The sequence below is a fragment of the Diadema antillarum genome, unplaced genomic scaffold (genome assembly GCF_040938485.1).
Source record: "Diadema antillarum isolate AM-2024a unplaced genomic scaffold, OU_Dant_1.0 seq00000704_RagTag, whole genome shotgun sequence".
Lineage (NCBI taxonomy): Eukaryota > Metazoa > Echinodermata > Echinoidea > Diadematoida > Diadematidae > Diadema > Diadema antillarum.
Window position 1 is genome coordinate 611226 of NW_027271609.1, and position 26627 is coordinate 637852.

The window sequence follows — 26627 nt, forward strand, 5'->3', positions numbered from 1 at the left end:
TCCACCTCATCCTCATCCTCATCCTCATCACCATCATCATCATCATCACCATCATCATCACCACCATCATCACCATTATTACCACCATCACCACCATCACCACCATCACCATCATTACCATCATCACTATCACCACTATCACCATCACCATCACCATCACCATCACCATCACCATCACCACCATCACCGTCACCATCATCATCATTATCTTTCCTTACACCCATCCCATCCCACATTGCTTCCTCTCCTCCCCCATCATCACACCCTTACAAATCTTTCCATTACACCTTCCTCCCTGTCACTCACATTCCTTGCAAATCTGAAACTACAAACCGATGACTTAAACTTCATTCATACATATCCTCAATCCCCATAGACTCCCTCACTTCTTTCCTTTATTTCTTCATTCACTCGCTTATTCCTTCCTTCATTTCTTCATTCATTCTTATACCTTTCTGCATCAGTCGATTTCTTGTATTGAATAACCTCTGTATCAAAATAACCTCTGTATCACATTATTTCTGCATAGAATCTAAGTATAAAAATATTCGCTTATGGCTTGAACATCACCCTTGCCTTCTGGAGCTATCTCTCTTACCTGCGTGCAATTTCTTTCCTCACTTTTGCGACGCTGCTCCGTCTAATTTTCACGTAAATCTCCAGTGCTCTCTCTTATCGGTTCATTCTATGGCTTCCTCACTCTTCCCTTCGATATGTATTTCTGTCATCACGTCCCCTGTCTCCTTTCCCTTAGTCCCATCCCATACGTCATCGTGTATGTTTTCATACCTTGCGTTCGTGCCTCTTCTTTCCTCCCCACCCCAACCATCCCCCCCCCCCCCCTTCGACATCTGCACACCTATCATCACCTGTGCATGGTTCCAGCCCTCCTGCTCTGCTCAAACTTGCCGCAACGCGCGAGAGCAAAATTTAGATCACGCAGCACAATATATTTAACCTGCCGCTCTGCTTCGACTAATCCCCTGTCTAGTCTTACTGAGGATTTTTTTTTTCCCTCTCTCATCCTAATCACCCTTTAAAAACAGAAGGTATAGATGACTTTTTGTTTTTATAAGCTAGACTGCTCTGCTCTTACACCAACACACATCCGCATTTGCATTCCCAGCACTCATGCTTGAAAAAGAGAAAGGACAAAAGTTTGTTACACTGCTTAGGAATAGATTTTGTAGTCAAGCTCAGTTTCTCACAAAGGAAATTTGAGAATGAATCCAGGGACAGTCGCTGGGGTGACAAGACCTTGTATCTGCAATTTTGGTGAAAATGACTTTTTTGGATTAATGGTCAAATGATGGGTTAAGTGATGTCCTGTCCAACTCCCAACTGTCTTACTCCATAAATGAAGCCACCACGGCTTGTCAAAGGAAAGGCTATCCCATTCGCCACAGTGCTTTGGCCGCCATGTTATTTGGCTCTCCTGAACATATGACATTTTGTAGATACGAGGTCTTGTCGCCCCAGTGACGATTATTGTTCTTCCACTTTCTGAGTGATAATGGAAACCATCGTGAAGTATATTTGACTGTTCAACCGCCGTTTTGAGAGTCACCTATGTAAACACATAGGAATATAATCCGTGTCATCTATTATGTTTGATGCTAGTGGCATCAATGTATTTGCGGTAGAAATATGATTCTCTTCTTTGAGTACCTGTGAGAGTAGGAAGGGGGGGGGGAACTTTGTCACTATCACACTCACAGAATGCTGGATCTTGTGAAAGTGGGCGGGGCATGCTTTTCCAAGGCAATGGGATATTAAAAGTACATACAGTAGTGCCTTGATCCAGCTCCATAGATCCAGGTTTGCGCTGTCAGCACTAACACTGCAGCATGATGCATCTTGCGCCTCTTTCAAGAGCCTGGAATACAGAATCTCACGCGATGCCTCACGCAATGCATGCACTGTAATCTGCAGGGAGGCTAGTGGTAGAACATCATACGTAGCAACTATCACTGTCATTGTAGTAAGTCAGACTATCACTCCATCCATATCCTGCAACTTTCGTGCAGAGGGTCCATGCAAAATAGCCTTAACTGTCAGTATGCTACTGTGAAGGAAAAGAGCATATAATTATAGTTTTAGTCGCATTTCATTGCTCATTATGTACACTGTAATAAGCAAGTATATTCAGTATTTTCTTCTCTTTTTTCCTGGGGGAATTGTCGGGGGGGGGGGGGGGGGAGGGGGATATGGAAGGGGGATATGGAAGGGAGATTGTACCCGGTGATACAAGATCAGGAAATGAGTGTCAAGATGGGCCCAGGCTGGGTCCACAGTCCCCAGTTGCTCACATGTGCCCGTCCATGTGATCGCAGCGGTGAACTGACTCTGACAGGCCTATTTCGGGGGAATCCCCTCAGAGTACTACCCGATCTGGCTTTTGTTGACAGTTGCACAATGCAAACAATAGAGAACAAGAGACGGAAAAATTGTGGTGAATCTCAGAATTATGTGGTTATGGAGGGGGGGGGGGGGGCGGATGTCTCAAAATAGCAGATTGTAGACGTCTCTGTCTGCTGTCTCAATACGTTGGCTGTTCAGGAAGCACGGCACCCCATTTACTGTATATGCCATATATTTCGTGAGTCTAAATTTTCGCGAATCGGGAATTCCTGACGGTTTCGCGAGTGGTTAGATTCGCGATCATGGAGTCCTGTACTGTAATGGAGAAGAGTACATGCGTACGTCACATTTATAGCGTGATCAGAGTCAATATTTTCAGGTGTCTTTAAGTTCACGAGTGGCACCTGACTCGCAAAATTCGCGAAACTAAAAACCTCGTGAAATATTTGGCGTATACAGTAATACCCACCCGTCTGTAGTGGATCGAGAGACAAATCAAACCTATTTGGGGAAGTCTGTTTCACCCCCACAGACTCCTGAATTTGGCCAGCTTCTCTTAGAAGTGAGGCCAAGAAAATGGATAAGTTTTGAGTGCTGGGGAAAATGGCGAAACAACTGCTCACGTATAGTTGCAGGTTTAGGCTGTCTCATTAATCAGTCTCAATATCACTTTCTTTCTCCCTCTCTCTCTTTCTCTCTTGTAGTCTCATCTGCTGTTGTTTTTTTTTTCTGTCCCGCTTGATTTTAAAGGGACGATCAGACTGGAGAGTAAATTAGTAGTTTAGTAAATTAGCAGAGATGTAAAATACAGTCAAGAGATTTGCCAAATAATTGTAACAGTCACCTCGAAGAAAATAATCTCTCAGCTCTGATGAAGTTTGCATTTAGAGGGGGCGGGGTCGTAGCACAAAGCAAGTTATAAAAGAGAAGAAAACAGATCAGTAACATGTTGTAAATTGATCAGTTTTGACATCTGAATAAGAATGTTTCAGCTGCACCTAGGCCGCATGAGAGTCATTGTGTGTATTATGCTTCAAGTAGAAAGAAAGGAGAACTTCAGAAAAGTTTTGGGCTTAAACGCTAGGCGGAAAATGGGTAGTTGGGACTTAACGTGATGTTACTCCCTGGCCTAAATTCATTGGGTCCCCCCCCCCCCCCCATCAAACAATTACTGCACAGATGAACCAAAAGGAAATACTCAACATGGAGGCAAGTCTGATCTCTTGAGATGGCAAAATTTTCCCTCGAAGAGTCAAAACAAACAAATCTTTCCTGTTTCCCAAGAAAACTGACATACAATATTCGACACTTGCGGAAATTGGCTGGTATTTTTATCTCGCTACCAATATCCTGACTTCTAAAGTTATTCCACAAATTCTGGTTTCAGGTGACTTCGATCAGTGTACCAGGACTTTTCTCTTTTATGGTTCAGAACAGATAAAAACATGAGACCACCCCACCCTCTCCCCTGATTTTGTGCCAGAATCTTGTCATAGAACTTGCCCTCTAGTTGTGTACATGTATGTACATTCCGTTGAGTTGCCTTGTGAAAAATTGTATTGAGTTAGAAATGAAAATAAAAACAAACAAAAAACAGTTAATAGCTTTCAGGGGGATATATTTTCATTTGTGGCAGAGCAACTTGCACATATGGTTTGATATGTAACTTCTAATGCAGGTCGGGTCAGAATATATATTTTTTATGTGCACTGAAACAAACAGCATGCTGTAACGATGCACAGTCACTAAATATTCTTTGTCCAGCCTGCATGTCTCTTGTACTGCAATGCTAATGCTGATATTGAATTCAATACTGCTTAAAGGGGTGATGTATGGACATGAGATACTGTATCTATAGTAACATTTATCACATGTTCCTCCTTTGCCCCACATTACGATCAGGCAAAACTGGCAATTTACTATAAACGCTTTTAGCACTAGGAACTTTGGACAGTGTGTACAATGCTATGGGGTTTTCTGTGCCAATCAGCACTCAAAACACACAGTGGGTTAACAAGCGTGACATTTGAGTTTTGGTTTCCCTTTGGCAAGCAATGAGGTGATTTGATGTAAGCCCGCGTCAATTCCTTGGCACTGAAATCATACATGCATCCGTGAGAACTCTTTACGAAAAAAAAAAAAAAACACCCTACCCCAACTGTAAGAAACCCTTAAGGTTTGTCAGCTATGACTTTTAGTGGTTTCAGAGACATAAAAATAACTTTGTCGGTTATTGAACTCATATAAGATGGTGTTTGAATGTGTAGAATGACAGTGTCTTCGACACTAATGATGAGTCTCCTTTTATACTGACCACTATCTGCAAAAGACTTTCCATACAACAGTCTATCACCAAATCTGTACCCTGCTAGTCGAACATGTGGCTCTCAATACAGTTCAAGGGAAAACATAGTTCTCATATGCCTGCAAAATTGTCAATTTTTGCTCTAAAATGGACATATATGCATAAGAAATGAATGAAATGGATGCTGTAGTTACACAATTTCAGGTTTCCAAAATGCGAAATATTATCAAAAAAAAAAAAAAAAGTTTGTCAGGAGCATTACAATTTCGGAGCATGCCCGATCGTGGTTGCTATGCAAATTTTTATAATCAGGTATTGATAATCGATTATCGATAATCAACAAATCAGGCCAAAGCAGTCTCCACAGATCATCAGCAGTAGAATGAATCGTATGCAGCTCATTGGAAAATATGATTGCTAGAGAACAATCTATCATCATGTGACGTTCTACCTATCTGCCTGCTACTGAATGGGTTGGGCACCTCAGGAATAAAAGTCGTGTGCTACGATCAAATTAATCTTACACCTTTGATCTCAAAATATTCCAAATCAGCTCAATATCTTGGCATATAATCATGTCCGTCAGGCAAGCTTCATAAACCCTTTGATGTACAGCGCAAGCAAATTCTAAACAGTGGGAGATGAATTTTGAGCCCTTCTGAGAACCATGTTGTGGTGTTAAGGCAGCGGTATATGCATGTACAAAGTATGTATGTACACCGCGGCAGATGGGAATATGAGGTAAAGCCTAGTTCTACTTCCTCAAGTCTATTTTCGAGGTGAGACCTTTCAGACTTTGTAACGCTTGTTCCAATATTATCCAGAATCTGACGTGCAAAACGCATCATTCCAGGAGATGTACAAGTCAAGTTTGCGTTCAGACCTGCGACGAAACATAACACGATGGGTGCAAAGTTTGCCTCTAAACACATTTGCAAGCCCCCTGAGTTCTTTCTGAAGTGTGAAAGCCCTCAATGGTCATCACACAAGTATGTTGTGTTCCTCAAGAGAATGAATCGCACTCTATGCATCCACCATCATTCTAGCCTGCCATGTTAGTAAAGCCCCTTTAATTTGCAGAGAGGCAGCTGTGTCATGGAAGTTACTGTAAGTTCTTGTCATTTTTCACCTGATCCATTGCTTTGATTGGTGATTGTATCAGCACTTAAAAATCTTATAATCAGTCAGGGTTCCTTCGGGAAGAAAATGTTGCAATTACTCAAAAGACAAAAAGAAAAAGAGAGAAAAAGAGAGATATTAACCGATCAGATTTAGGGGCACTTGAGTGTTGCCGTGTTTCATCCCTCTATCTATCTGTCTTATCTACGGATAGACCAGAGTACTGCCAAAAACAGAAGCAGTAAACAATTCAACAATTGTAACAAGATTGATACCTTGGCTGGCCTTGTAACCGGTAAATTGAAGACTGATTTCAGTAACTACTCAACAGCTAGTTTAGCCAGTAAAAGTAATGAATATTGTCATTCCCCCCCCCCCCCCCCCCCCACGTCCCGTCAGTTTGCTTGCTAGAAATACAGCATAGTCTGTGATATTCTCAGTTGAAGTGTTCTTAAAGTTTAAACCTTGCCATTTCTGAAAGTTTTGACCTGGAAAAAAAATGAATGAGAGAGGTCTTGTGAGCTATCTAGATTAAACTAGGTCAAGGTCAAAGGTAAACAAACTTTGGAAGTAAAGTTCAGTTCATTCTACCAGGATGTCTTTGAGTTTTGATACTAGTCTTGTTTCAATACACATATGATAATTTATAGAGCAGCATGAGATCTGTTTTTTGACTGAGTAATTGTATGCATGGTCATGCATGTGTGACACTTGCCCGAGTATATTCTGGACTAGTCTTCAACCGGTCAAAGTTCAGGAATTCACTAAGTCACACTCATCCACTTTTTAAAGAAAGATAGACTTTAATGCAACTGCCGACCTAGAGAAACAGTAGAATTTGATTCTACAAACAGAACATCTCCATCCGATCAGTTTACTGCTATTGCACAGTGACCGAATTCAAAATTACTGCAAAATATGCGTACACGTAGTTGATGTTGCAGTGACAGTGCACTTCAAGTCATTCCTTGAAATTTGGATCAAATCTGGCTGGGATCAAATTTGGCTGGGATCAAATTTGGGGAATTTGGCTGGGATCAAATTTGGCAGAGATCAAAAGCAGCTGAAAGAGGAGGAGATCAGACAGCTGTAATTCTATCCATCAAGTCAGGGGAGGAACTAATTAAAAAAAAAACAAAAAAACAGCAACAACAAAATGAAAACCACTAAAATAGAAACATCGATATGAGACTGCAACAGAGACTATGTTGTTCTGTATTTCCCTCTTGGTAGTGTAGTGCTATACAATTATTTTAACTCCCTTTCTCTCTCACTATGTTTCTCTTCTCATTTTTTTTTTTTTTTTTTGGTCGTAATAATTGGTATTGGCGTTAACGCTTCATTTGTATGACGTTTGGGTAAAGGCACACCTTAGTAGCTGGTGCTATTTTTGTCACTTTAAAAAAAAAAGAAGAAAAACAGAAGCCCAAAACACAGTTTCTCATGGCCCCTCTATTGCAAGTTAGATAGTAGCAGGTGTGTGTTATTGGAACAGCTGGAAGAGTATCAATTAATTAAAGGGAAAACAGTGTCTGCAAGAGAGGACTAGAAGCCTCCTACTTCACGGGGGCCGTCCGTAGTGCCAGGATAAAAGCATGATATTAGACCACAAAAGGGGGAGCATTTTGGTTGAATTGGTGAGGCAACAATGCCAAAAGACACTGGAGGCGTCACGAGGAAACGACGCATGTCGGACTGCGGTTTTTCTGAACTTAGGGTGAGAGTTTGCCGTGATGATTTGCGATGAGTATGCTCCTTTGCAAAAAAAATTCTAATTTTTTCTTTGTGTGACTGCTACTCCTACATGCTGTAGCCATACACAAAATGCACCTCTAGGCGGACAAGCTGTCGTAGATGTCGTAAACCGTAGATGCATGCAGCAGACCGTTGAGTCATTTGCGCACGCACATTTATGATGGCAAAAATCATGTGACATTTCTCTAGTGCCATAACGATGCAACATTTCATTGCAGTGTAAACAGGCACGTCAGGCAAAAAATTTTGCAAATCTTGATAATATGAAATAGTGAGGCTCAATGGCATATATTGTATATTCCGAATATACATGTTATAGATGTGTGGGAATGTGCCCTGCAGATTGGGGTCATCTGTGATATCTTAAATGAAAAAATATAAATCACATCTAAAGTCCATGATTTTATGGTGTAGGTGTATATATCTGTACATTTTGTTTAGTCATAAATATCATGAATATATTCATTTCATAGACCTGTATGCTTATTGATTTTTCTAGGACATCATTGTTCGCGAAATAGGATTTGGCAACACAATTGCTGAAGGCATGACAACACAAAATACATGTATGAACATTTACAATATTAGCTTCTCGCTGGATAAAACAAACGTTATATGAACAGTTTGGTGCAGACATTCTATAATTTAGCACTTTACTGTGGTTTGCCGCTGTTCACAGTATTTCATAGCTACATTCTGGCACTATCGTGCAGAATTCTTGATGACACAACTTTTGCCCGCTATAATGTCGACCCTGATCAGATGATGTAGCAGTCGGAGAACAGGAAGCAGGAAAAATTCATACGTCACCTTTGAAGGCTTTTCCACTCCATATGATATCATTATGCTCTGAGGTCTTGAAAAATTTATGACTACAGTCCATCCAATAACCTCTATGTGTCATACTTTATATGAATGCATGTTAAAAAAAAAATACACACACCCACAAAAAGAAACACAAAAGCAAAACAAGGCGGATGTGACAATTTATTTATTTTTTGTTGTTGTACAGATTTGTTTTTCATATCAAGCATGATGTTCTTTTTTTTTTCTTTTTTTTTGACTCTGTTGTACAAGTTTAAGTGCAGATTTTGTTTCTTTGTCTTTATTGTTATCTTTCTTAGCCCATCAAGCCCGGGGCATTTTGCTGCAGAAATTATTTTCATTTCCTGATCAAATTGGCAATGCAGAATTTTATCGTAGACCCTGTATTTTGCAAAGATAGGATGGAACAGATTAGATTCATTAAATCTGTACAAAGTCTGGAGTAAAAAACAGAATAAGAAAAATTTGCTGATATAAAAAACGATAATTTTGATCTTCCAAAGTGTGTTCCGAATTAATTTGAGAGGCAGTTATAGATGAAAGAATTCAGAAGTTTTGAAAATTCTGGGACCGTTACAAAAGATTATACATGAGCAACAAAGGCCTCTGATTTTAGAGAATTTTCTGCTCTAACTATTGAAATACTAGTAGAACATTGAGATCTCTCGTGAGGGTCCATGTTAGAACTAAACAATCAAAATGCACCCCTTTCACGCTTACAACTTACAAACAATGCCTGTACTATGTACGCTCACTAATTAATAGCTGACGCTGTCTTATAAATGCAAGAAAAAAAATTGAAAGCAAAATTATAAAAAGTAATGATAGATTTAATAGGTAGAAATTAATGATAGATAGATCATGATACGCTTTTGTGTATTAATTTGTGTTGTGATAAGTTGATTTTTATAGACCAGTTCGTAATTCCACTTTGCGCATGAGCAGAAAAAGGTCATTAGTACCAACAGGCATTTTGGTTTGTAAATTCACTGAGATAAGCATCTGTGATGCGATGATTATTCATGCGATCCTTGTCTAAATGGTGCTTGCCAGTACATTCACCTGACAGCAAGAATGGTATTTTGCAATATAAAAGGAAATAGGCTGTTATTGCATTCAGTACAAAACAATGAAATGAATGCCTGTTGAATTGTCAACTGATGGAGTTTTCTGATCACCTGCTCTAAAAGCAAGCTCTTTGTTTGTTTTAACATGAATTCCATAAATTGTTACGTCGGTAAGCTTATGCATTATGCCGCTTTGAAAACAAGTGACGTGCCTAACCAACTGAGAAAAAAGAAAGGTCATTTGTACCAATGTGTACATGAGCTAATTACGAACTGGCTTTTTTGTTTTAACATGAAGAGTGGACTTGTTTTAATGACATTAGCTTGCTTTTGTGTGTAGTCTAGCCTAGTTTTGTGTACAATGTCGACTCTATTCAATGCTGTAGTAGTCAAAACATGTCTTTTATAGTTATACAACCTGTATTTTTTTTTTAGCAGTAACTTCTCCATAGTTGACCACTAGCAATAGTGACCACTGAAAACATGGAGTCTTGACCCAAAACTGGACAGCCTGTTTATTTTGGCCACCTGTTTAAGAGTGGTCACCTGTGTTTCTCATCGTCCATGTATGAGGGTTTGGAAATAAAAACAGAAGGTAGATGCAGTGAGTGTTTATGCTGCATATGGGAGGGACTACATGCAATTAACAGCAGTATCTGCCTTGGGCAGGTTGAATAATTTATATTTCAGAGTCGGTGTCAGATTTTCGTATGCTACACTTGAGGTAAACGTACATGTATGTGATGAAAACAGGACAGTTTAGAGGAGTACACTGACTGGCCACCCAGCCAGCCCCAGTGTAGTCTATAGCTGGTTTTGGAAGCTTGGTGCTATTTTATTCTTTTCTTCTTTTTTTTTTTCATTTGTGGAGAGAGATTACACCAGTCTCCATGAGCTCAAAAAAGTTTGGCAAAGTTTTCTGATTGTTCCAGAACTGTACAGATAGTCTTTCACGATTTGATATATCGCATCTTTGCCAAGTAGAGATTAGAAACGCAAGATCGTACCTGAAATGGAATTAGCTAGATGTAACGGGAGTGCACTCGCTCGCATGTTGGTCCTGACAAGGGGGGTATTAGAGAAAGTGCACTGCCCGTGAAATTAGCACATAGCTTTGTCTGATCATATGACATTTATGAGCGATACCTCTGTAGTCAGTAATAGCCCAGTGCTGAAGTCTCTGTCTTGAATTGGGGGTAAGGGTAGAGGGAGGGGCGTTAGAGAAGGGGAAAAAGGGGGGAAACTTGCCAAGTTTCTGGCAATTTTGGCATCTCCTTGTTTTTAATGACCCCCCCCCCCCCCCCCCCCATCCTTCAGATAATATCAAATCACTTGTTAACTCAGGGGGATGTTTGGATGGGAGACGTGTTTATTGTCACTTATTGTCAGGGTTCCTAGCTGAATGGATGTAGCCTCAGTGTTTTGACATTCCTGTCAACTCTCGTCACATTTTGATCAGAGCGTTTCGCCGCAAAAAGGTCTTGCCCCGTTATTGTTTCAAAACAACTACCATTTCTCTCTCCTGTGCGTCTCTGTGTGTGTGTGTGTGTTTTCGATAATGTGTACAATAGCCGACGCAAGATGCCCAGGTCAAGTCGGAACGTCTGAACACCTTCAAGCGTATGCTGGATCAAGAGAGAACATTACTAGACGTGAGTATCAAAGCAGATAAGAGCCTTGAGATGAGACTAAGCTACACTGGTTTGCTAGATTTTTCAAGGGGATTAGTAATCAAATATGTTTGCTGTGAAGATTTATTTATTCATTTTATTATCATTTTTTATTTTGTTTAATGTGTGGGAGTTTGAGGGTTAGGCAGAGAGTCTAAATTAGATAATTATCGTCACACTGTCATTGAAATATTGCAAACTTTTCTAGTAAAATTAATGATTTTTTTTTTTTTTTTTTTTTTTAGTATGTGTGACCTATTTCTATTTCCCAATGTACATCAGGGAAAATGCAATGTAATATTCAGATGGTTAAATAAGCCATTACCAAGAAAAATTGGACTGATATTTCATATTTCACATTCTGTGTATTTCGTATAAGTTTCGGTGCAACAGGACACTATTTTTTTTTTTTTTTTGGCAAGTGAATCACATAACTCGTGCTGACAGTTTTGCACATATTTTTACTTTGATATTAGTAACTGATCTAAGCAAATCATTTTTTTTTTTCATATAGTATAGTGTAGTATTCATTCTTGGAATTAATGCCATATTTTCTAACATGAATGATTAGATATGAGAAATATAGATATGTGTGTTATAATTTTGTCAGTGCTTTCTTATTCTTTTTTTAATCATAGTATGCATGTTGAGTGTAATGTTAAATTTACATGTAAAGGTTGTCTCAAAGGGAATGGTACTATATTGAATTATAAAGAAGAACAAAGTAATGTGTGTCAATTGACGCAAATAGATACAAGTATGATTTTTGTCATATTTATTATTCTTTGTGCTGTGTTTGAAGCAGTATCACTGATTATTTTCCGTTAATATATATCGAGTGCTAAAGGAATGCTGTGTATACCCATATGTTATCAAGCCTTACCAGAGATTTATGTTGCAAGGTAATTGTGTTGTGAGAATATATTCAAATCACAACCAGAAGGACGTTACTTGAGCACTGAGTCTGCAGTTAATGCCCTTTTGCTCCTTAAGTGCTTGCTCCTCAATGTAAAATGATTGTGATATATACTGTATATATATTTTTTTTCTGTTACATACATTTAATGTTTGACATGTCTCTCATGGATTTTTTGTTTGTTTTGTTTGTTTGTTTTTTTTGCAATTTTTTTTTCTTCCTTGAAAACTATGTTTCCCAGTGGTGTGAGCAAAGCCGTTGGCTCAATGGTTCTGTTTTCAGTACCAAGCCTGCAAAAATTTTAGTTGACATCATTCCTGTGCAGGAATCCTGGCATTTTTTTTTAACTTTTTTTTTTTGATACTTTTTTTGTATACTTTTTCTCCCCTTGCAGTAAACTTGGTGTGTGTAGCCCCCATCAAGTTCTATTTCTTTCTCTCTCTCTCTCTTTTCTGGAAAGAAGACCAAGAGTATTCTGTGGTTTATTAGTTCTATGTTCTTTAGATCCCCAAATACCTAATGTCTGTATTACACAATGTTTTCTATTCCAGCCGTGGATTGACTTATTATTGAGCTGCTTTTATATAAATATTTCTGTTTTTGCTTTTGTTTTGTTTTTGTCATTTCCTTTGCATCATCTATAATAGCCACGATGTTGCTGTGAATATCAATTTGTGTTTTGGATGCTATTTTTGTCCCCACCTGTGTTGAGTGTGAATTTCATTTTACGCTGCCACACTTAAAGAGTCTTTGGAATCTTACTTAAAAGTTTGCGTGATTATAAGCAAGCCTATCAAGGGACAGTCATTGTAATGTCGCCTCAGAATGACAACCTGTTGAGGATAGAGTGCCTTGCATGAGGACAGGGCTGTTGCTGTCAAGGGGACTTGAACCAGAGACCTTTTGGTTGAGAGTCTTTGGTATTAACCACTGAGCCACAATGTCTCTTCTGCTATGATTGTACTCCTTCTTTGGAGGATCCTTGGAATATCAGGGTGGTGGTCGTTTGATGTGGAAGTCGATGAGCAGCTCGTTCCGTAAGGTTGGTGGTTCGAATCCCTTAATGAGCTGAGGCAAATAATTGCAGACGTGGGAATATCCCCGCATAGCAAACAGTGGAGGGTTCATGTTCCCATTTTTTTTTTCTTTTTACCATTGATGTAGGATCAGGATCATTAAGCATCAGTATGGATGCCACTTTATAGATATTAGAGTTCTCTAGAAACATCCAAAAGTTGTATTTACTTGTGACAGTTTCTACGACGGGCTGTTATCTTTCTCAAATGATGGCTAATCGACTTGCCGATTAGCCATCGTTTGAGTCTAGAGAACTCTTTATCTGTATTTATCAGCCATCCTTATGAACTTATTTTGCAATGGATGCCACTTAATTTGCAACATTTGAATCTTAGAAGATGGGTGGAATTATATTATTGTTGAGGGCATACATGTCTCACAAGTTTTTTATTCCCCCCCCCCCCTAAAAAAAAGAATTAGCAAAGAAAACTGAAAGGTCATTAATTCCACATATTGCAAGCAAAGTGCTACCAGGTCACTTGCACAATATGATACCTTATGAAATTCTTGGCAATTTATCATCCCTCTGCGAATACCATGCGATATCTTTTTAGTAGATATCAGTTTTTATGTACAGGAACAAAGTGCTGGAAGAGATGGTTTACCAGCTTGTCTGATAGCTCTGTCTATGGATGTCGCTTTGAATGTTTGGGTGTGTATACGCTGAATGCAGGGAAGTTGTATTGTAGAATGGTTGTGGCGGGGGGGGGGGGGAGGTGGTGATATTTGTTATTAATGAACTCCGGTTTGAACCTTCGTCGAATTGTGCTGGTATGATTGTCTTACCGTTGTTTGGGGGTGGGCAGCTGGGGACTGTACGTTGTATGTGAGACTCGTTTTTATACACAACAAACAAAAAGTTGTGGCTGCCCTACTGGGCCGGCTGACTGCACGGCTGGCCGGTAGAGAGATGAAGGGTTTGATGGGGAGCGTTGAAAGACACGTCTCTCGCAGACAGACCGCACAGCTGTTCGTCCAGCCAGTTTTGGAGGGACTGATGACCTTCACGATCAACAGGGTTTTCAGGGTCTCTGAATTTTATGTCTCGTGAAATCGGTCTGCGCTGTCACAGTGAAATGGCCATGTAAGATATTCACTCTGCATCAAATGTGGATTTTCTCATGTCTTAGAACAGACTCCAGCCACTTTAATGTTTGGTTAATTTGATGTTGTTTTGTTTCTGCTCCTGTTGTGTGATGGTACAAGCTCAAATAAAGTCTTTTCAGCAGTAAAAGTAACATTTGTTTGATATATTCAAATTGGGAGGTAAGGAATATCTCACAAACCTGGTTACAAGGTGCATGTGTTTCAAAATATTCCAACAAAACATGGAATGTAAGACTGTGTGTCTATTTCTCGTAAGTTATTTGTTCAAAAACAGTCAGCAAATCTTGGTCTTGACATATTTTTTTTTTTTGTCCTGGAACAATTCTTTTTACCCACCAACATGTGATGTAAGATACTTGATATGATTGTAAAAGGGATAAAGAAGCCCCAAACCTGGCCTGTGTACATTTGTATGTTTTGCAATGGTCTTCACTATCTGCAGTCTTACTGTACACTGTAGGTACAACTATAAGTCAAAGCAGTGAAATATATAACGGGCTGTATGTATGGCTCTATAATGTGTATCATATCTCGATGCAGGAATTCAAACCCGCAACAGAAACTCGCTCTGTCAGGTAATTGTTTGTGATGAAGGATTGCAAATTATTTCCTCCGTGAAGCCCTACTTCTACGAGACTGGTAATGGAAATAAGTTGACCGTAGTTTAGATTTCAACCTCACAAGTAAAGGAGAGGAGCATCAGACATAAAGAGTTGCTAAATTTGATTAATCGCATCTACGGTAATTATCTCTGTACTGAGGAGCCAAGGTTGTTTATATTAACTCTTAGTGTCCCTGGTTGCAAATGATTTTTAATGCTATGAGATTTAACCCTAAACCTCTCAGTAGTGCGGTGGAGCCCCATAGGTGTACTGTGCAATACATTTCAGTCCTGTATGCAATAGATATGATGGAGTTGGTTTATTAACACTTGGAATGTATCCATCATGTGATTATAATCATGTGACTGAATTATGTGATTATATCATGTGATTATATAATGTGATTAGATGTGGATACACATAACCAGGGCTGCTACTGTATCTCCCGATTCTTCAGAGGCTCCTGAGAAAAAAATAAAGTACCTCTTCATGTCTGCATGAAAAGAAAATGAAAGCTTCCTAATATAGGAATGATCGTTGCCCACTTATGATGCATGCGACACACAAGTATCTCCTCAATGGCTTTTGGGGACGTTCCCAATTTTGGTGCATGGAATATCGGCAGCCCTGGTTAGACGTGTTGAGTTATGGCAAGAGGAGAATTATTGAGTACATCATTGCATATAAAAATCGTCAAGATATTTAATCAGTGTTATGAAAGGTACGTCTTGTAGCATGTCACATGACATCAATATATGTCGCCAGGCGTGCAATATGGGTATTGGCATAGCACATTTTCATGGCAGAAAAGTGAACAACTTTTGCACATTTTTAATTGTTGCATGTTTGGAGTAAATTTATGCAGATTATAGAATCATGCCTCAATTAAATTTTGAAGTTTTGCCACCTTGTGTAGTAATATCGATTTTCGTTTTAAAAAAAGGACAAACAAGCAAGTAAGAAATTACTTTGGGGATAAAAGAAGTATGTCTGTGTGTACTTAATAGTAGTAATAGTTGTAGTAGTAGTAGTAGTAATAGTAAAGATAATAATAATAATAAAAATGATAATAAAAGTTAGTTTGTATATAGCGCATTTCACACTTGTTAAGTATCTCAATGCGCTTTACAGACTATTATTACCCCTGTCACTGGATACAATATTTCTAACCAGCACTAACAGTGCTCATTCTCCACTCCCTGGGGAGCATTCCAGCCAGTCGCAGCCATTTTACAGACGCGCACGTGCTGATCAACTGACATAAACTTTCTCATCCTATCCGGGTACCATTTCTACTCCTAGATGGAGAGCAGTAATGTGGATAAAGCGCCTTTGCTGAAGGGCAAACATGTCGGGCTTCGCACGGGCTCGAACCCATGAACCCATACCACGCTCTGATGTCATTCAGAGACGAGCGCTCTTATCCACTCAGCCATATAGACTCAATGACATGCAGGAAGTTGTAGTAGCAGCCAAAGTGTGAGCTTGTAATCCGACCCTACTCATCTGAGGACAGGGACTCGGCTTAAAAAACAGAAAAAGAAAAAGAGAAAAAAAAATGTTGAGGGAGATTGACACCCATGTCGTACGCATTTCCTCCTTAAAGCGAGGGCTCAGGTTTGTTGGAAATTGTCAGGCGAGATGTTGCAAAAGTTTGCTCTGCTTTGTGGATAGGAGAGAGCAATCATGATATTATGTGCATTCAAGCATGTCAGGGCAATTAATAGTTCTAAATAGTTCTAAAATGTGAGTCAGGGATAGAAACAACCAATGTAAAAATGTTGATCGCTGTGATAAATTATTAGTGGAAAAATGAGCAAAGAAAATGGGATTCATCGGGATGATGGAATCCCATTTTCTTTGCTCATTTTTCCACTAATAGATTATACACATTTCTGGTCATTTTCCTCTGTTTGCAGTAGTTACAGTGTAATAAATGTTACATATGGTTAAAACACAAAAATTGAACAATAGTTTTATCAAAATTGCTTCCAGAATAAACCATCTACAGGTTTGGTTTATTGAGAAAAATAGTGATATCTCCTTATATTTTAGGCTTTATTGCAAAATTTGTGTATGGTAGAATGTTTTGTGATACAACTGACCTACACATTGTATGCATCAAATGTGATAACTTCAGAATTTTGTAAATCACTGCTCCCAATGGTATACAGTGGCTTTAAAGGGACGCAGTCCTCACGAAATTAAAAAGAATTATGTTGTTGTTGGTACCTCAAATAAACTACTTTCATCAAAAACAAACTATCAAATCACCAAATAAGCTCGTATATTTCGGTTAAAAACGTGTGACTCTGCAAATGAGCAAGTCTTGGCGGAGAGTCATATGTCATCGATGCACAACTCTTTCCAGCGGTGTTCTGCTTGTCATGCATACGCTCCCTAGTTATTTATGAATACATGTTTACCATTTATTTCTATATTAATTGTATATATAAATAAGCTTAAAATATTTTGTTTGAAATAATAAAGCCCTATATTGTCACATTTTATGAAAAAATCAGATATGATCATTTTGAACACTTAAATTGGTTTTCTGAGGCACGGCTGTCAACTTGAAAGTAGGGCATCAATGACGTTGCACCTTTTGGCAGGCTCTTACACGATCGCTTGCAGGAATTATTTTTTAAAAATCGCGTACGGAGACAATTTTTGATGTCCACGCGTATAAATTGGTGAAAGGTTATATTTTTTACTCTTCTTAATTATCAGTACAGTGAAAATCTCAGGACTGCTTCCCTTTAAGGAGAATCATTACCATTACTACAGGTGTAATGACTACTTATTTTCTCATCATTACAATTATCGTGATAAGGGATAATTACTCTCATTACCATCAACGGCATGAAGAAATATTATGTTGTTTCCCAACCTTCATATCTGCTCTACTTATGTGTGGAGCACTAATCCTTGAGCTTGTTAGCTGTGATCATATTCTAATTTCACTCTCTGTAGGAACCTGGAATTTCTGGTAAGTGGGTAATAATCCACCATCCAGCACAAAATATCATTTTTTTTTTCTCTCTCTAGCAATAATCATCTTTATATTGAGACCATACAATGACTTCAATACAAATTTTTACATTTCAGATACAGCAGTTGTACTTTCTCAGTCTTGTGTAACTACATGTAGCCAATTGCAGACAGTGTTATTGTAGTTATTGAAGGTTTTCTTCATCTAGGGCTCTTCCCCCCCCCCCCCCCCTCTCTCTGGCTCATTCCTCTAGCCGTACCATGGATTAGGTTATGTGTCTCGAACTCTGACTTTGAGTCCCTCTTCAAACATGTTGCGCACGATTCCCCGAAGCTCTATCACGATTGGGCAACCTGTGTACATCATTCGGTGGGCATTAATAGTAGCCTGTGGGCTAGTTTCACTGATGTCATTAGAATGCCCGAGGGGGGGGGGGGGGGGGGGGGAGGGGGACTGTACAGTGGAAGAATTGGCAGATTGAGGATGAAGGGGGAAAGGAGAGGAAAGGAAAGGGGTCATAGGGCTTGCAAATCGCTCTGTGGAGATCTTTCGCCCTCCAGTATGGGACCCCTTCTCATCCAACATACATGTTAAGTTTACAGGAACTGTATTCCTGAGGATTGTTGACATCTTGTTGAATGAACGGTCTGATCTGTTGCTGAAAAGGAAGACTTTGTGAGTGAGAAAAATTAGCAAATTGTCCAAACGTACAAGTATGCAGGACTATTCTGTAGTGACGCAAGGCCGATTTGTATTTCAGGATCATGGCCGGTGCTGACGAGAGTGGAATATGGCATTCATTAAACTCGAAGATGCTTGGACCAGTATCTTTAAGGTTGCAGGAAAGAGTGGTCACCTTTGACCCCTTTGGATCACAGAAATAACATTTTTGTGATTTGGTGCCATATTTTTGGTTGTGTTTTTGTTGTTACTATTCATAAATTGCGTTCAGCAAGGCAGATTAAAATAGTCTCTTTTATCGAGCATATTTTTGCGTTCTTTATACTCATTGAAGATTTTTCTAATATCTCTTAATTGCTAAATTCATAGTTAGTTCATAAAGAGACAATGCAGCTATCGAGAGATAAAAACTCCTCTATCTCTCTCATATATGACAAACTTTTATAAATCTTGTACTGATTTTGCGCATATTTAATGATATTTACCAGTACACTTATATCTTTTTCCTATTTTTTTTCCTATCTATATTTAAGATACGCAGTAAAAATCAGGGTTGCCAATTTGATCAAGAGGTGATCACTCTTGCAGCAGAATTTCCCGAGACTTTTATCGGTTGAATCTGAACACGAGAGGAAATGTGCCTCACATTCTGGCTCATGGTGATGACAGGGGAAAGTTGATTTGATTTCCCCCTTTAAACGAAGTAGGAAGTGAATTTGACTTTTTTGTATCAAGTTTGAGTGGCACCCGTTGCGAAAGCACACACCTCTGCTCCGGCCATGGCGATGGCTCAGTTTTTATGGCAGTTTCTGGTCGTCATTTGCGGCGCAAGGTCTCGCAACCACACTGGTCTCAACTACACATGCATGCACAGCAGAGTGGTGGAAAGGAGATCCTTGTAGCTGACTCGATACATGTCATCAGTGACCTCCATCTTTTGTCTTCGACTGTGAAATTGTGCAGGCTCAAAACAAAAGGCAACGAGAACAAACGAGCTTGTTAAAAAACAAAATGAACATGATACTAGTAAGCATGCAAGAGTGGTACGACCATGGAGCAATCTGGTAATGAGGCCATAGAGTGCTGGTTTCTGTGTAGAAAGGCTGCAGAAGTATTCGACACAGTTGTCAATTCAATGCCTTCCCAGTCGGACGAGGGAGAGGAATGAGACTCGGTGTTGCAATTTTTTGGCAGTGGTGTTCAGTGAGCTCAGGAGGAATTTGGGGATTTCACCTTAAAACAAAAAGAGAGAGAAAAGAATGTGACGCCTCCGATAATCAGCAGAAATTTTGCGCAGGTGAAGAGAGTTTCAATGAAATTTGCCTCTTGTGGTATTCAGCGTAGGATGTATGATTTCCATCAAATGTCCAACAGTTGACGTTACGTTTCTGGTGCTGCCTCTGTCCTTTTTCTGTTCTGGGAAATATCTGTCAGGAAATTGGCAGTTTTTGACGCAAGTGGATTCCCAGTCTTTGAGAGGAAGCTGTTGTTGTTGTTGTTGTTTTTTTTTTTGTTGTTAAAAACAAAAGGAACATGATACTAGTAAGCATGCAAGAGTGGTACGACCATGGAGCAATCTGGTAATGAGGCCATAGAGTGCTGGTTTCAGCGTAGGATGTATGATTTCCATCAAATGCGCAACTGTTGACGTTAGGTTTCTGGTGCTGCCTCTGTCCTTTTTCTGTTCATGGGAAATATCTGTCAGGAAATTGGCAGTTTTTGACGCAAGTGGATTCCCAGTCTTTGAGAGGAAGCTGTTGTTTTTTTTTTTTAGGGGGGTGGGGAAGGGGGTTGGGGGATTTCCTTTTTGTTTTATTGTTTGTTTTGTTGTCAACGTGCGGTTTAAAGCTCGGACACAGCCTGTGCCACTTACACACAGGAGATTCATGGAGTTACGACACCGCTTCCAGGGAAAAAGAAAAGGCAGGAGTCATGATGATATACACAGTTGCCCGATCACGTGGGAGTAATTTCATGGAATGGTTTGTTGGAGGAAAGCTGGTTGGTTTGCGCTGTTGAGAAATCAATTGTTCAGTGTAAGTAGTGAAATGTTTGACCCGCTCCATTTTCATCTCCCCTTCATTTTTTTAATGTGTGTGTCTTTTGAAGTAGCTGTTAGATTGGATTTTCAAAATGGAACAGTGATGTCTGGAGGCTGGCTTGCACGCTAGTGTTGTTAGAAGATTCTGCGGTTCTCTTCTGGTAGTTTTTAGTACAAGGAATTGTGGGATACGATTGTGTGGTGCAAGAACATGTTCGTTGGAGACAGAATGATATGTGGTTATTGAAATTGGCAGTTGCTATGGAAACTATCAACAGAGGCAAGTTACGCAATGAGGAAGTATACTGTGTGTGTGTGTGTGTGTGTGTGTGTGTGCATGTCTGTGTGTGTGCACAGGTATGTCTGTGTGTGTGTTTGTGACTCTGTGTCACATGTTTTAGGCAGTATACCTCGTAGTGGGGGTGTTTTATAGGAAGTTGGGTGTTCATTTTTTTTCCCCCTCTGTATTTGTCGTACAACTCTGACCATTTATGACATCAAAACAATTTTCCAACACTTCCCATCCGTGAGAGAGGCAGTGATATTTTGTGTATGACCACGTTTCAAAGGAGTGGGATGTTTGTTTGCGTAGTGGAATAGACAAACAAATAAAACCTTTGCAGCCTTCTGTCACAGCTCTCTCTATTTGGGGGGTTTGCACAAATTTGAGCAGAAAAAATTACAACTTGATCCACACCGATTGTTATTATAGGCAAGTCAGCTGCTGTATGGAATTTCACAGGTGAGTTTTGTTCTTATTTTGCATCATTAAAATTTACTTGTTTTCCTTGTTATGTTTTTTGTTATGTTTTATTCCGTTTCTCTTCTCTTTTTTTCTGTTCAGTTAATCAGTTCATAGAACTAGGGCTCTTTTATTTAAAAGTTGGGATCGAACATAAATGGGAATATCAAACATAAGTCTCTGAAAACTCAATTCTGATTGGCTGATACTGTACCTGACTCAATATGATTTTCTGACTTATGTTTGGTTGTACCTTTTCTATGCAACAGGGCCCGGGCTATTAGCCACGTTGTTGAATGTTAGAAGTGTTTTTTACTGTTTTATCTGTTCTAATTCAAGCTTTAATGTGAAAGATACTAAACATTGGCAGAGAGAATGATTTGCCGAGAACTGGAGAAGGAAAACAGATCATCAGATATTTAATCTTGTTTCGGATGAGCAAGTGCTTTGTGATAATCCCCGTGATCCTGTGTGTTCGTGAGAATGATATCTTTTGGATTATACAGCGATTTTTGGGGTTCAATGTTTTGTGTTGTTTGAGGACATTGTGTGGTATATATCAAGTGAGTACAACTTGGCATCATACTTTCCGAAGTGATCTTCACTCGAGAGGGGAGAGTCGTCAGGTTACAGGAGGGCATTTGAGGCATATGCTCTTTCAGCTATGTCTCGGATATCGCAGAGAGCAAACATTATTGCACCTTTGCCACGACTGTCTTTCTTTTTTCAGCGGGCACGTCGAGCTTTCTCTGGGCATCGGCGCAGGAATATCCATCCCGGAACATAATCTGTTGGCGATCCCCCACCGTGAGGTACTGGTGTTTGCGCCCGGCGAGAAAACGTGCTCCCGGATAAATTGGTCTTGGGTTGCATTACGGGGACGTAGAGCGAGTGTGTGTGCGCGAAGGGTGCCGAGTGGCTGAGAGTCGATCTGGCCATCTGCTCGCTTGTTTCTCCCGTTAAGCATGGCGGGAGAGACCAGACGAGTTTTGTTTCCATAGCGATATCATCTCCATGGTGTTTTAAAGGGACAGAAACGACTTCTGCTCAAAGTGCACTTATGTTTGTCTTGCCTCGCTCAGCCTCTTTCTGTCAAGTTGTTATAGGCTGAAAGGCCAAAAAGTTGGGGGAGACCCTTTTGCCGATTACAGAAAATGAAAGCGTAATTTTGATAGCGAGTCATCCTTGCGGCTTGAACCCAGTTAACAGCCTACTGCACAAATTCCTCATGTTGAAGTCTCTTCCATCGTGTTATTTGGTGGACTCATCACTATTCCTGTTAAAATTCTTCTGTGTGAGTTCCTAAAGAAGTCCCTAACTCTATCTATCCCCACAAAAAAGAAAAAAAAATCGAAAAGAGAAGACGAAAAAAAAGAAGAAGCATGGTGCAATATTATGCTTAGTCACAATTGTTCAGAACTGTTCTTTAATGGGGGAAATATTTCTGCAGGGTTTTATGACACGTCTGAAGCAAATCGCTGTCATAAGGCTGCAGATAAAAATTACATTAACCGACAAATTCTCCCAGATCCCACAAAGATATTTAAAAAAAAACTTTGACAGCCTCTTAATAGTTCAGGACAACAGTGCAGTGCCAGTCAATGCGTGTACAGTTTTTCCCCCTGCACTTTTCTGCATTCCATTTCCCGCAATACCAACATGCTAAAGTTGATTTTCGTTAGCCTAATTTCAAGACTGAGTTTGAATATTAGATTTTTTTTTTCTTACTCCTTTCCTACCAAATTATAAAGTTCATGGAAAGTGCATTAGCCTGAGGAACAAAATCTATATGTTCCTTTCTGTTGTGTTCAGCCTGTCCATACAGCTGCTGTACTGAGATGGGATAGTCTTCAGTCAAGGCACAGGTCTTTTTATTTTCTCCAAGAAGCATTTACCGAGTAAAACAGTCAGGAGAACAGCTAGCAGCGTTTGGATGTGGATAGATGAATGGGAGTCTGTATGGGTATGTAAAGCACACGGCAAGTCGTCCAGTTGATCTGCGGCTGGAATGAGAGCGGAGAATCTCTCCGTCATGAATCGTGAGAGGAGAGCCAGCGATGCCGGAAAGAGAAGAAAACTTGATTTCCTCTTCTACCCCCATCCCCCCCCCCCCCACTCCCCATTTGCCCTTTTCTCTGGTTCTCCCCCCTGGGACCAAGGTGATCAAATGATTCCAAGATTGGGTTACCTGCGCATCGCACCTTGTCCTGTGTGCTCGGCGCGCAAAGTGAATAAAAATTTCTGTGATATTCATTCGAGAGAGCGCTCCTTCAAAGCAGAGAAATAAAGGAAAGCGAAAGATTTTGTTTTTCCTTCAAAAGAAGGGAAAAAAGGGAGGGAGGGCTCTAATGTTGGATTGTTAAGAGATTGAAACTTGATAATGGCTAGCCATATGTCCATTTTTTTTTTGAGGGACAGTATAATGGATGTCGATATGCATGATAGATAAATGTATATTTAAGTGCAATTAGAGGGATACAAGTAAGCTCTGAGACAGAGAGAGAAAAAAAAAGGGAAGATAAAAGTCGGGGGGGGGGGGGGAGAGAAAGAGAGTTGAGAGAGTGCATTTGTGAATGAGAAATGAATGTACAATTGTCACAATCTATGGAAGAAGGAATGCATATTTTATTGTTTGTCGGATTTGAAATAGATTGGTGGACATTTTGTCGTCACTTACATTTGTGTTTCGGCCTACGTGTACATGGTTATTATTGCTTGGCAGCGGTTTGATTTCAACATCACTCAGAAGTGGTAGCAGGATGAGTTAGTTTGTGTTGAAGGTGTGAGCTGGTTGGGGGGGGGGGGTGGAGGAGCGGGAAGGCTGGGGTACATTTCTTCACATTGTTGTATGTTGAATTTCTCCAGTGATGGTACAAGTATAAGCGGTCCCAGGATGTTGTTACATGGAGGTTGGATGTTGGCTCGAGGATGAAAGCTGCCATCTTCCAGTGTCTACCACAAGAAAATACCATTTGTGTAGTTGCCAGACAGTTTGAAAACACCTGTTTATGAGTCCCTCACCCCCCCCCCCCCCCCCCCCCCCACATACACAAGGGAGCTCTTTCACAAACCGTCCTAATTGAATGCATCCAGAAGTCATCCCCGGGAGATGATTTGCTCATGTGGAGAGCATGCAGTGGTTCCGCTTGCAACATCCATCGCAGAACAAGTGATGAATTCATTCCCATAGAGAAGAAAAAAAAAAAGAAGAAACTTCCATATTTTTTTGTTGTTGTTGTTCTTCTTCTTCTTTTTGAGGGGTAGGGAGTTGGAAGGGAGGTTCAGGAGTGAGAAAATTTAGAGGAAGTTTTTATGTCTTTGACATAGTAGGGTAGAATGAAAAAAACTACCCAGAGTTAATGTGTTATTTTCACGTTGATTTCAGTGATCTTTGTCAATTTTCTTTTCAGTTTGTGGAGGGAACTAATAAGACTTGGCATCAAATATAATCATCCGTCAACCTGCAATGTGTTACCTCATCTCATTAGCAATTTTTCTCCTTTTTTTTTTCTGTTTTGTTTTTTCCACATGACCTTTCTTCCAGATATTAGCATGGAATGTATAATGATTTCTGTATCACTCTATTCTCTCTCCCGTTCCTTATTTTTCTTTAAAAAAAACCCTCAACTTTCCAATCCTTTCTCTTTCTTTAACCTCCTCTCCCATTAAATTCTCTTCCTCCCCCACATTCTGTCGTCCCCTCTCAACTCTGACCCCTCTCGCACCTCGGTCAGTGGGCATCTTCTCCGTTCACCCGACGGAAGGCCCGCGCGAGTCTGCAAAAAAATCGCTCCCAGAGCCTAACTAGCCTCCACTGCCCCAAGTCCCCGCCGGGCAAACGGAAGGGGCGGAACAGTCGGAAGAAAAGCGTAGATGTAGACCCTAGGGAAGTAAGTAACCCCCTCCCCCTTGGGAAGGGGGGGATGGGAGAAGGAAGATTGGGACCACGCCCGAGGCGGGCGTTTCCCGGGGTTTTCTCTCATCTAGTATCTCTCGCCGCTTCGTTGTTCATTACGTTCCTCATGCATCCAATCATCTCTGTATGCCCTTTCCTGTCATTCTTACTCTTGCTGTTTGCATCACGGTCTGAAATGCTTACGCAGGGCGCCCTCTATGCGCTGGTGATGACGAGTTCTGGGTTTTCTTCTTTGTTTTCTTGTTTTGTTTTGTTTTTCCCCGGTATTTTTATCATACTCAACAGGACAAGCTCTATGTATTATTGAACATTGATGCCATTTTGCTTTGGGGAATTTTTTTTTTTTTTTTTGGTCCATGCTTTATTCATATTTTGTTTATATTGAGATGGTAAATTTGAGGTTGTTTAGTTCTGTAACTCTTAGTTGTGTGCATCTTGTTCGTGTGTTTTTTGTTTTGTTCGTTTTTTTTTTTTCAAAAGTAGGAGAGTACATGAGAGCAAGATGTGAATAAAAGTTTCAATTCTTTTCTGTAGAAAACTAGAAATTATTTTCATTTCTTATCTCTGAACCTATTCTGAATTTGTGCCCTGTCTTGCGCAGCATTATGAAAAAAAGACAGAAATGAGCCTACTATTACTTGAAGCATGTGCGACTGCCGAATTAAGAAAAAACAAATAGCTATCCTAGAGCATAGTGTTATGCATTCTCCCTTCAGAGCCAGGCATATATGTACATTGTACTTCACTTCTTTCGAAAACAAACAGACAAACAAAAAACAAACAAACGTACTCTCCTTCCTTTGACATCGTAGATTGTGTGTGTTACAACATTTAGAGGTTGATACTTCAATGTTCTTTTCAAGTAAAGTTGTGTGTGTTTTTGTTTGTTTCATGTTGATTTTTTTCTTCCATATACTGTATACGCCGAATATTTCGCGAGGTTTCTGTTTTCACGAATTTCGTGAGACGAGTGCTATTCGCGAAAGACACACGAAAATATTGACTCTGATCCCGGTGTGGATGTTACATATGCATGTACATTTCTCCTTTCAGTACAGGACTCCGCGATAGTGAATTCAACCACTTGCAAAATTGTCGGGAATTCTGTATTCGTGAAAATTTAGACTCACGAAATATATGGCGTATACAGTACTGTATACACTGTCTGAATGGTCCGGTCGTCCATCTGTTCTTCTTTTTTCGGTTTTCTGAGCTTGACGAACATTTTTTTGGCCTCCATTCCACCCCTTCTTTGCATCGTCTCACCCCTCCACCCCGCAGCACACCCAGCGGGAGTACAGCCAAAATCCATCCGAAAAGCTGCAAAAGGACATAAGCGGCATTAAAACGAGAATTAGCGTGCTGGAAAAGCAGCTGCAGAAAGCCCATAGTAACATGATTCATACGCAGGTAAGCTCTTTGTAGCCACACACACACACACACAAACGTAC

General features: G+C 40.0%; 1 protein-coding gene across 1 annotated transcript in view; it reads left to right on the plus strand.

The window, feature by feature from the left end:
- Window positions 1-26627, plus strand: part of LOC139737763 (uncharacterized) — a 180068-nt gene that overhangs the window by 128134 nt on the left and 25307 nt on the right. Inside the window, exons 9-10 of the mRNA XM_071648437.1 lie at window positions 11004-11084; window positions 26458-26586. Of these exons, the coding sequence (XP_071504538.1) occupies window positions 11004-11084; window positions 26458-26586 (210 nt within the window). The remainder of the gene's footprint in view (window positions 1-11003; window positions 11085-26457; window positions 26587-26627) is intronic.